Consider the following 13492-nt stretch of genomic DNA (forward strand, 5'->3'; position numbering starts at 1 on the left):
TTTATAGTTTTTAATTTTTTCACGGGTGAAGTAGAGTGAGACGGTTATAACCGTTATTCATTATAGTAGTCCGATAATAATGTAGAAAAAATAATTACTAGGTAGTAGGTAATACCAAGAAACATAATACAACGAAATATAAATACTATAGACCAGCGATACTCAACCTGCGGCCCTCCAACGATTTATATGTGCCCCGAACAGAACTCGTTGAATTGATAGTGTGAAACTTCATATTATTCAAAAATGAAATATGCAAAGAATGTGTACAGAAATCGGCTTACTGATTCACATCTTGGCGACTTGTTAAGAGTAGCATGCAGCAACTACAAACCAGATAGGTATGTCCAAAATAGTGAAAAAACTATCTCAATTTCAAAATTCACACTAATTAAATATAAATATTTTATTTTAAATATTTAATTAGTGTGAATTTTATTAAGCTTATTAAGAATAAATATTTAATTACATTTTTTTTAAAATACATTTTCAAATGTTATACAATATACACAATATATAAATTTATTTTTAGTTTTTTTTTTTATTTCCGTTCTATTCATTTCAACTTGCGGCCCGCGTAATATTTTAAAATATTTTATGTGGCCCAAATAAAAAGAAGGTTGAGTATGGCTGCTATAGACTATATAGTAGGTACTGTAAATGAGAGTGGGGGTTAAAAAAGTAGCGTATCTAGGATTTTTTCAAGGGAGGGGGGGATATACAATTTTTAATAGACTTCAGTATATACACATATTATATTCATTTTATTATATACATGTTGTATTTTGTACAGAATTTATTCTCCTGCGGGGGGAGAGACTGGTGTGATATGACCCCCGTAAATACGCAACTGGGTGAAACGGTTCGTTGTTGTCACCTAAAAATATACACTAAAAAAAAAAATTGCCTTATAACTGAATGGCTGTGCAATGTGCATGGTATATCGGCCGTGCGTTCTTATTCATTCTTCGTATCACCACTCCCTATCTGTGCACGAGTTTCGGCCGTCAGTCCACCGCGTTTTTCAACGTTTATTGCGCGTTTAAGTCAGTGGAAATCCATTGGACCGGAAATAGTCTCCCACCGATCGTATCATGCCCGCGTCTTCCGACCGACTCGCGTTTGGCAGAGGTAATTTACGGACGGTTTCTATATGATACGCATATATATTGCGGTGTAAGCTTTTCGACTTTCGATTAATTGTGCCGAATTTTATAATAATATGATTGCGTCTCTGGCCATTTTCCTCTCGTGATGGATATACATATTGGGTGAACTCATTGTTTTCCCGCGTTGTCCTATCTATACACATGGCTCAAGAAAACCTGGTAACCCAACCTGTAGTCGTATAGGCGATTATGTGATTAGATACATAGGCGTTATTTAAAGAAAGCGAGTATGGGGCAAATGAGTCAAGACCTAGAAACTTCAGCACTATTTAAGAAAGCGTTTCATTCAAGTGGTATGTCCCTTCCGCTCTTCACCGACCACCTGCGTTCGTGTGTGTTAGTGCGTGAGCTGGATTTGGTTAGCTGGTGTGTTAGTCTACAGTGACGCAGAAATTCAAGCTAATTTGGGTTTTTATTTAAGAATGTTTATTTATTTATTTTTTGTCTCTATTAATTAAACAATAAACGGCATAAAAATGTTAACAACAAAAATATGATTTTAAAGTTCAAATGTTTTTATGATAAATAAAAATGAATGTTATAAGAAAACCAGATGATTGAATAATGGAAAAAATATTGACGACATCGGGAAGATAACGAGAATTTAGGAGAAATTGAACATCAGTAAAGGGATAACTTATAAAGAAGACAGCTGATGAGATAAGAGGTTGGCTCTTCGAGAAGACAGTGATGAGCACAGTTTATTTATTATTGAAGCTAACTTTTACTTCGGGTGATCGATATAATATTGTATTTAAATTTATTATATGCGCTTAATCAATTCTGTGCTCGTAATCGTGATCGTCTAGCTTATGGTAAATTAAACTGAAATCGACACTATTTGCACTATTTTTTCTACTCGTTACTATGGGCGTCTGGTTAGAATATTGTAAGTCATGTGTTATCCAAACTAGTTGACAGCTAATAGTTTAATTAGAGATTCTGGACTAAGTGTAGGTACTTGCAACTTGCATCAGTATAAACTTAATGTACGTAACGTCGTAACGTCAAACCCTTTAGACATAAACACTGGACGTGGTTTGTTTAATATGATATGTTAAATGCACGGTCTTATACTTGGACATATTCGTACTTGCATACATGATTTAGTGGACAATACTAACTTGGTACCTATGTATATTAAAATTTTAAATTACCACATTTTGTTTAACATAAAATTATTCTTGAAATCAATGTGTAATTTGGTAATGTTTTAATCAGTAGGTTATTTATCTTTTATGTTTTGTACAATTGTACAACAACAAAATTACTTATTGAAAGATATCTCAGATAAAGTTCTTATTTATTCATGTCTCTTATTCTATGATAAAAGTTTTGTTATTCTCATAAAAATTCTTACTATTTATTGTTGGTTCAAACAAACATTAATTTTTTTAAATATAGATAATTTCATAACCTCGCAACAAACCAATAGTTACTGACACGGAACCACTTGTAAATTACTTACCTACAGAATGTATTATACCTATAATGTCCTTTTAGTATAAATCGTTCCCCTCGCATCGTCGTTAGTCGTGAATCTTTAACGTCGACGCCTTTCCCGACCGCTTCGCGTCGCTATCGATCTATAATTTAGGAGTGAATCACTAATCAAGTAATCAACATCATTGGCGCAAATAGGGACGTAGTCCCCCCAAATGTCGGTCAAGTCCCCCCAGTTCAAAATCTAGTAATTAGTACTAATTTTTATATTCTGTGGTACTAAGCAATATGGCCTATGGGGAGGGGGGCTTGAGTCCCCCCAAATAATTTAGTCAATTTGCACCTATGATCAACATGTTCGTGGATTCGGATTAACAATTCAAAACTAAAATCACTAGCACACTGTTAAAATAATTGTAGTTTCAATGCATACAATTTCATCGTTAATAAATTATTTCATTCAACCAGACTGCAAACTGATCATGCTGACGAAAAAAAACCTTTCAGGTTATGTATTATTTTCACTATAACGATTTTACTTATCTTATGTACCGGGAAAATAATAATTTTTTTTTTTATTAGTCTAGAGCTTGGAAATTATGGTCATTAGCTATTGTGGAGGTTACGGTTGTAACGGTTGTAATGGTACACTTAGGCCATTGGGTGGTTTTTTCAATCGTGGGGGAGGGTACTGTAGGTTTTTGGTAAACACGTGTATTTGATTTTAACAGAATTTCAAATTGGGCACCCGTAGGTTTCTGCCATGCCCGGTCGGGGTATGGCAGCCTCTCTCTCTAGACAGTTGCCTGCAGCCCAGAGAGAGGAGCCGCCCGTGATCGAGATTCGAACCGGCGACGGTACGTGTTGGAACTGACGCCGTAGTCCGCTCGGCCACTCCGTCCCCAAAATAATAACTTATATTTATCTTATTAATATGTACATTTCTTTCCGTATGGTAAGTATTCAAACTCTTTCTAAATAGCTGGACCGATTTTGATGAATTTTTTTGTGTGTCCCTGAGTGGGTCTTTGAATGGTTTGGATTCACAATTGGGCGCGGTAGGTTCAACCCGAGGAGGTGCTCAAAGTTTGAGCCTCAAACAGGGATTTTGAGATTTATGGTGTCAATTTTTGTTTATAAATGGTTCCTATTGGTTAAATAGGAGAAATAATTAGTAGAAATTAGTATTTATTATTTGATTGGTTGCTATTGGTTAATAGGGCAGATCAGGTGCAATAGCCTGCATCATATAGAATTTTCGCAAATTGTCTGCGATCCGACGAAGTTGGATTGCCTACTAGTGAGGCTGAGTTGCACCCAAAAAGAGTTGAACAATCACAATTTTTACAGGCGAAGGCGGGATCGGCTAGTGTTATATGCATTATACAACAATAACCATTCCCGCTGCAGTAATTTAATACGACGTGGTATATGACAAACACTTTCATAGTTTCATGCGATCGTATTGTATGGTTTTCGAATAGGTTATCCGTGTGCATGTGTGTTGTACAGTTTATTATAATATAATTTATGTGCCTATGTATATTTTCGAGACTGCGAAAAAAGCTTTATAAGTTATCAACAAAATTAAAATAGTTTATGTACGTCAATATAATATATCGGTGATAAAACTAAATATGGTTACTTTATAAATGCTGAAGGAAAGGTTCGTATTATTACTATTGACCATTATTACTACAATTTTACGATTTTCATTTTAGCTATACATACACGTAAATACGTAATATAGCTCCATCTGCGTCGGTAAACATACTTAAATATTATTTATTGATAGTTTACACTCTATGTATTATGTCCGTGATAGGAGTTAATAAGTAATATAACTATTTCCATCTACCCTTAAATAGTGGCTTACTGTTGCTTTTATAGGAGTTTATTTTATACAATTTCCTGTAATTTCTCTTTACTATATGAACTGAGCAAATAAACGCACTCGCATAATCTTTTGGCATCGCGAGTAACGCGTATTTATTTATTGAGTATTTATGATACTAAATTTAATATATTATTATTGCCGAAAGTTAACCATAAAAATATCCTAACATTATAATATTTGATGGATTTTTATTCATCGTATATATGTATAATTATTATATCCACAAATTCATAAGTGTTGTAGGTACGTTTATAGCCATATAGATTGTAGGTGTTTCAGAAAATGATTTTATACCGTGTATACTGTATAATATTACCTATCTATGTTACTTATAACACTAATCTTACCAATAACTAATATTATAATTTATAACACATTTATATACCTAGGTACATATTATGCTTTATAATTACTGCACCAAGTCTAAGACTACCTTATTAATGAGTTATTCCACACGCAATGCTATAGTTTTAAATTTTAATGAACCCAAAAGCCGTATTCTACGGGTATGTATAATAGCCTTGATAATTTAGACTTCAATTTTGATAATGAATCTAAACGCTGGTATTTATATTTAAATTTTGATTAATAAGTTTTTCTCATTGTAATAAATAATCAGTTTTTGTTTAAAATAATTAATAGTTTTTTCTTCTATGTAATATTATATTATAAAGAGGAAATATTTGTTTTTAGGTGTGTAGAAAAACTATAAAGTATTTTTACTCTTGACCCCCTTCTCTCACAGTACTAATCAAAGCAGTTTAACTACCACGAAAGGCGAGGAAAGACACAACAAAATAATGAATAAAACATATATAATTGTAAAATCAATTCATTCATCGCTCTGTTCAGAGTGTAAAATATAAATAAATTATAAAAAAAAAATATTTTTTTTAACTTTTGTTAACATAGTTACGTTTATTGATATTCTTATCGATATAATACATTATAATATATCTTTATGTATACTAATATTATAAAGAGGTAAGATTTGTTTGTATGTAGGGGGTAATCTCTGTAACTATAAATTCTAAAACCACTTTCAGTATTAGAAAGATATACTAGTCCTAAGTTACAACATTTGTAACAGTAATTTAAGTAGGAATATAATATAGTATGTTGAAGTGCCTTTTTTTTTTATTTTCGGGATAATTGACAATACTGGCTCAATTTACATGCGGTTTATTTTATTATGTAGATAATTTTTCGACAACGAATATAGGCAAAATTGTAAGTATGGAAATTATCAATTAAGGGAAGGACGGCTAAATTTTTACTGAAAATAATCGAATAATTTTTTTTGTCTATAAAATATAGTCACTTGCTACATAAAAAAAATTAACAAACAAAAATTGGTATAGATTAGCCAATCCACCGTCCGTTGCTATGGGATTTTTTCAAATTAAAATAAAATAGTATGTAATTCATTGTTTGTTATTCAAATGTACAACAAAAGGCAATATTTGTATGTTTGTAAATTATAAACTCAAAAACGGCTCGATCAATTTTGACAAAATGTTCAAATACTTATTGTTCTTAGAGATATCAGAAAAGTTTAGAGAGTAGTTTGAACTACGTTCGAAAATATACCAAGTGCCATATCCAATCCGCCACAGGTGGGTTGCCCATCTCGGTAGAATGAGTTCACAAAGTTAGGTAGGTAGGTACTCAGACACATATTTGCCGGTGAACTGAGGTTCGCTAAAACAGAAATACACAAATATAGCTCCTTGGTCATTTTTTCCGGTTAAAGTCTGGTTATATAACTAGTAAACTAGATAGTATTCAATAATATTGTATTATATTGTTATATTTTAGATTCTGAGCGGAGCGAAGAGGCTAGTGGTTTTACATTGGTGTTTATTTTTTTTTTTTTTATCTTGTATACAAAATTTCTACCAAAAGGAGTTCTTCGATTTCAACATATAGTACCTTATCTTTTTAGAAAATTAGAGCAAGATAGTAGTACTTTAAAGAGGGCATTTTTTGATTTTCTCAATAGTTATTTAATGCCACGGGAAAAACTACCGACAAATAACGAAAAACAGCTAAAAATGGGATTTTAATTTCTAACGCTTTGCTTATTAGTTTATTACCATGGCATCGAATAAAAATAATATAATATTAATTAAACTTACAGGCTATAATAAATAATAACAATATAAAATATCCAGACTGACAAACCGTCTCCACTCAGAATTGTTTTTATTAGACAATGATATTATATCATTGAATTCAAGTTTAATACAATCCATTATACATTGACCCACTTGTAACCTACTGTACAACAGAGCGACATCCACTTACCTATGTTAAATACATAATAAACCTAACCTAACCTAACCAATTTGTACACTGTATTGCCCTTATTTTGCTCCAATAAGCATTATTCAATAAACATTATTATTGCTTAGGATATCCCACAACCTAGACACAACAATCATAAAAAAAACCTAGATATAATTAATTTTATGAAACAAACAAAATTGTTCAATCTTATATAAAAAAAAAATATGTAACCTAATAGTATATAACTTATCTTTGTATTTAGTTACATCAATCTATAACCTTCTTGTAACTAATGGCCTATTTGCTGTCGATGTTAATATTTTGTAGAGATCAATAAAAAAAAAACATATTATTATTATAAAGAAATATCGGTTATTAATTATAATAATACATCAATGGTATTTACGTCATTTCCATCAAATATCTAAGTTTTGTAGGTACTATAATACTATTTAGCTCGTTCGAAGAATGGTTAATATTATAAATTATAATACTATCAGAGAATGAACGTACATATATTAGTGTATTGCCGTATTGGTAACGCAACATACTGCCTTTGTATGTTATCAAGGCCTTTGGGAGAACAATGGTAATTAAATGACGGGATAATAGGTCACTCTCGTTTCATCCTTAACAATATTTTTTTATGGCTGCACACTTTTTGCATAATAGGTACACGATTATGTTCAATATGCATAGTAATATTGTGATAATGGAATTATTGGCGTAGGCTTACATTTATATGCATACGTATACTATTTTTTCGTACATCTGCAGTGTATAGTTAGTCAGTATTATCGTTCTAAATGTGCATTATATTTCATAATTATTTCCTATGTATGACTATACCTATCTTATAATCTAACACATATATTGTAAATGGTTAAATGCATATAACATTCACAAGTGGGTACTGAGTTTCAGATTATTAAAGATCAAAAATAACTCAATTCGAATAGTAGTTCAATATCATATTCAATATGATATCTCAGAAAATACGTAAAAACGAAATATATTTTTTAATTGCAGTTTTTCATATAACTACAATAATACATATTATATTAAACCGTTGTGGTATGGGGTTGAGCTAATATTGATTTTGATTTTATGAAGAGAAACTCTGTACTTCAAAAGCTGTTTTTTTTAAGCGGTTCTCTTTATCTTTTTTCTCCAAGCGTTTTATGTAGGTTTTTTTATTATGGAATCCGATGCAACCGTCACAACACCTGTAGACCTTCTTCGTGAACGAAAACACAAAACCCTGGGATGATGAGTAATAAACGTTTGCGTTTCGAAGGTCCGTTTTCTTTTGTTGTACAAATATGAATTATGGTAGTCGCTCGTAGAAACGTCCACCCGACAAGTAAAATAAGAAAAAACATAAAAAAATCCACATTGAGTTATTATGTCCTAGAATTTGTCCCAATATATTTTTATTTACCTTCAAAAAAATCAGTCAAATTTATTTCTATTTTTATTCGATGTATCTATTGAAGGTATTTTGTTAAATGATAATTAATATTTTTACAAGGAACAACAAATTATACCTACTATCAAGAAAATGTGTAATTCAAAATGTTCGCTTTCGGTATAGTACCTATCTATTTTGTAATATTATGGTCCGTCGAATAATATTTGGATGTCTATTGTTTGAGCTTAATGTCCCATGACTTAAGATTGTAGAATATTGTCCAGTCTAATTTCTTCCGCTGTCTTGCTAAACTTCTAAAAATGAATTTGACATATAAAAATTATGAATAATGTATTGTATTTTGAATGAACACGATAGTTTAGTTATTTGTATATTATTTTACCTCATTTTTTTTTATCACGAATCATACTCCAAAATAATTAACGAGAATTCAGATTAATTTGTTCAAGTCTAAAATATAACTGTTTAATAAAAATAATACTATTTTGTACTTTGTAGGTATACTAAGGATATCATAATCATTAGTTTATAAGTATTTTAAAAGTAAATTTATTAAACTTAATCAATGCTAATTTTATTCTTATTTTTAAGTTATGATTTTATACTAATGTTACCTGTTCCTCACAAAAATATTTATATAATCAGCCAAAATTCGTAAGAATAAATATTTTTATAATCATAAAGAACTTTGTATAGTGTTATATCAATTTTTAGCTTATACAACTATTTATCAACTTCTTTAATATATTATAAATATTTATAAATTAATGTTTGTATAAAATCTACATAATAATTTTATAAAATAAATTTCAACTCGATTTTTAGTAGAGATCTTGAAATTAATTCTCATTTACCTTTAAGTGTGGTATGCATTAATTATAATCGGTAGATACTGAGTTAGTTAGTTTGGAATTTAGTATTTACCTACTAAAATATAAACTAAAGTAAATTCTGTTTTGAAATTAATATATTTTTATCGAATGAAATTAGTGAATAATACTATAGGTGTACCTATAATATAAATGTATAATTCGATATTGTGTACCTAATGTTTATAACAAGTTTATTAAGAACAGCATACATTTGTAGAAACAATAAAATTAGGTACCTATATCGTGTATACTATACTATGAAAACCAATTTGATTGATAATGCCATATCCGCATACCACAACATTTATATGATGTATGGTTACATAAAGCTGATTAAAGTTGTTAATATTCTAAACATGTTAATTTATATTTGGCCACCTCTTATGTTTATGAAAAGTAACTCTTAAAGTCAAACAAAAAAGTTCTGCGAAGTTTTCGTATTTACAATAGTAGTTTTTGAGGCGAATTACAACGACGGGACAACATTGGATAACTCTGCACTTTTTGAATTTCGACTTTAATATCTATTGGTTTTGTCAATACAGATCACATGATTGTATTAGATACTCTATTGTTTCATTATTCCTGAATAACGAACGTGCTATATAGGTATTTTGTTTATATTTAAGGAGTTTACAAATAGAGAAATGAAAAAGTTTTAATATTATTAAATTGTTTGGACGGACAGACACACATACACACACACAAAATATATTCCAAGCCGATGTCACCGGTTAAATATAATGTATGAAACCCACGTAGTCTGTTATCTGAAAGCTCGTAAATTTGAGTGCCAGGACACGCAGCTAATTCACGCGTTCTCTTTAATTTAATATAGGTGCGTACATTTCTATTATATATCTGAAAAAGAAAAAAAGCATTAAATATATACTTAACGTATTATGTACACACACAATGTTTCTATGTGTATTGAAAATAAGTCCGATACACTTGTAAATTATGCTCTGTCGTATAAATCATAGAGTAATATTCACACTGATAATAATTATCTACTCAAAGACACATTATGTGCGTAGGTAGGTCGTGACTCGTGAGTCGTGGTGTAGGTTGTATTCAGTATATAAATAATATTATTCAGTATTTACACGTCCACAAAAAAAATCCCTCGAAGTTCGCTTGTGTTAGGTGGTTAAAAATGTAATTTATGTATTATTATTTAATTTTTTTACATTATTATAGAACTATCGCATTATTTTTCGTACTTATAATTTTAACAGATATATTTAAATGAGTATTTATTTGTAACCAATTCTGATGGTTTGACAAGTCTGTACCAATGTAAAATGCACAGGTTTCAGTTTTCACGTGTTTATATTATATCCAAAACAATATTCACCAAAATAAATTCCAGATTAAATTTATACCGAGAGAGAGAGAGAGACGATATTGTCGGATAGTGCTCGTTTAAATTTAATATGGTACAATTATTAATACTTTCCTACGATGTTGAATGAAATTTCGATGAAATCGATCATACATAATAATAATTTCATCAGTCAATCGTCTATTTCCATCAAGACTTAAAATTGAATGTACTTGTTTATTTTTATTTAAATTTATTTATTTATTAAAAAATAAATAAAATTTGGTCTACATGTCTTACATATAATACCTAGTCCATTTTTCATAGTATATTTTTGTACTTTTAAGGTTTTGAAGACAAATTATACTTAAATTTTTGTTGTCAAATAGAACTTGTCGACGAATAAAAAATGTAATTGAATTAAATATAAATATTGAGAAAAATATTACGTGTATAATATGTGTACTACGCACTGTGGGTTGGCTAGTCCATAACAATTTTTGTTTTTAATTTTATTTATATAACCTGCGGTATCCCTAGATATCCCAGGCATCCCAGGCATCCCCTAGTCATCTCAGGTTACACGAATAAAAACATTTTTGTAAGCAAAAACGAAATTCATGTGTGAGCCGCCCTTAATTGCAAATTACCATGCATACAATTATTTATTGTTGAAAAATGATCTACATAAAAATAATAAGCCACATATAAATTGAGCTAGTAGTTTCCGAAACATAAAAAAGGCACTTCGATACACTATATATTATACAGTGTGATTTGTTTAAGCATTCTCACCTCCGTTTTCCCCTTTAATAGTACAAAACATCTCAAGTATTCAAAAATATGATCTTCAAATGTATTTAAAAATTTAAAAAATCAGAATTTTAAAATGATGAGCATTCTTAAAATTCATCTTGTTTACTATGGCACTGTTACCATTTACTAAGTTACTCAGGAATAGTGCATCTTTCTAATAGTGAAAGAATTTGTAGAATCGGTTCAGTAGTTACAGAGATTACCCCCAACATAAAAACAAATTTTACCTCTTTATAATATAATATAATATTATAAAGTATAGGTAATAGGTATATTATATTATATTGATAAGAATAGCAATAATCGTTATGTTGACAAAAGTTTATAAAAATATTTCTTTCTTATTATATTTTTTAATTTCATTACATAAGACAATTTAACTGTTGAACGAATTTTGATGATAAAATGGATTTAATGAACATTTTAAGAGGATTATTATCTTGTTATACTACATAAATGGCTTACCAGAATAATTAGAGTGCAGAACCTTTACGTCAAACATATTGATTCACTTTACGCAAATGAAAATAAATTAAGATAAGATCCATTGCCTTCTTTAAAATATTTAATTTGTTTCAGTATTCATGATTCATACAAAATATAAATTATTTTGAAATTTACATAATATTATACATAGTATTAAATACCTTATACACGCAAATGTTATATAGACACGTAAATTTAAATATTTTTTTTCTCGAAATCATTGTGAAATTATATTTACTTTTTGAGATGGAGTACCTATTTCTCATTTTGCTTTGACAACAAGACGCAATACAATTTATACACACATTTATGTTATTTATGAACATCATACGTCATCACATTTTTTTCTCTTTATATAGCTAACGTACGTGGATTTTGCTGAGTACATTAGATAATGGGATAAAAAAGATATCGGCGTAGTACAAGAGTTTATTTTAGTTGCAATATTACTGTACTACAGATCAGTGTATTTATGTTAAATTGGTGGTATTTATTTTAATCTTTAACTGTGATGACATACGTGTCTTATAATGTTAAATAATATTTGTTATTTCAGTTCCGGATCACGTGAGGCCTCGTGTTTGCAGTCTTCCAGAAAAACCATACAATCCAAGGTCTGGGGACGAATTGTACCGACTCCGTACTTTTAGTATAACTAATAAAGGTGGTGTGGTAAATTGTGGAGATAGTATTATAAACAGAAGATCCAGAAGTAATACAAGCGTCAATTCAACAACTAGCAAGTGAATATTATATATATACAGATATATTTTTATTATTATTTCGTAGAAATAACCTAATGGCTAATAATTATCAATTTAAAACATTTATGTCTATTTTGGTGGATCAAAACTATATCCGTGTGACTGATATTATAGTAATAACTAATAAATTATGAAACGTATAGAACGTATGCATATGAATACCTAATAATATTGTCTTACAACTACCTAGTTACAAGTGTAGTTTTTACTATCTAAGGTATAAATTATTAAGATACCTTATTAATAGTATCATAGGGAAATTCCATTTTCGTGAGCCGAAAACTAAATTCATGTGTGAGCACTGAGCTATCCTTTAGCTACCTATAAGGGTTGAAAAAATAAGCTAAAACAACTTCGAAAAAATCTATTGATATAACTTTTATTGAAAACTGTCCAGTAGTTTTTGAGTTTGTAGCTAACGAACAAACAGACAGATAGACGGACATCCACTTTTATATTTTTTGAAAATTACAATTGGAACATTTTTGAATAGGTACTTACATTTAATTATATTTGTAAATTTTGAAAATGGCTATTGAATTTGTATAAAGTAAATTCGTTAATTAAATTAAATTGAAAATATGAAAAGTTCCGCAAGAAACAGTTTTTTTTTGTAAGGAGGGGGGGGGGGGTGGTTGGAACTGTTGGTTGAAACACGTTTGTATGTGTGGCAAGGATTTGTAGCTAAAAATCCCGGGTGGTCACCCATCCGCGAGCTAGGAACACCGGCCAACGTGTACACTCAGAGCATTCTCGCAGTTAAGAGTACGGACCGCGCCACACGAAACAGTTTGTTTCGAACATTATATTATATTTATAAAACGCTTAAATATAATTTTTTTTAATAAATTGCGACAACATAACTAAATATGATCAAATGGTTTTGTTATAATTATTATGTGTGGTTTTGTTGCGGGTTTAGTGGTATTTTGAAATTTTATGAAAAATACTGGATTATAATCCCTAATTTTTATTCTTATTGAATTATTAAAAATTTAAA

The 13492-nt window shown here is 29.8% G+C and overlaps 1 protein-coding gene across 1 annotated transcript in view; it reads left to right on the plus strand.

Annotated features, from left to right (window-relative positions):
* Positions 1–13492, plus strand: part of LOC132947969 (probable serine/threonine-protein kinase nek3) — a 93418-nt gene that overhangs the window by 23381 nt on the left and 56545 nt on the right. Inside the window, exon 3 of the mRNA XM_061018240.1 lies at positions 12285–12471. Within this exon, the coding sequence (XP_060874223.1) occupies positions 12285–12471 (187 nt within the window). The remainder of the gene's footprint in view (positions 1–12284; positions 12472–13492) is intronic.

Source organism: Metopolophium dirhodum, chromosome 6 (genome assembly GCF_019925205.1).
Source record: "Metopolophium dirhodum isolate CAU chromosome 6, ASM1992520v1, whole genome shotgun sequence".
Lineage (NCBI taxonomy): Eukaryota > Metazoa > Arthropoda > Insecta > Hemiptera > Aphididae > Metopolophium > Metopolophium dirhodum.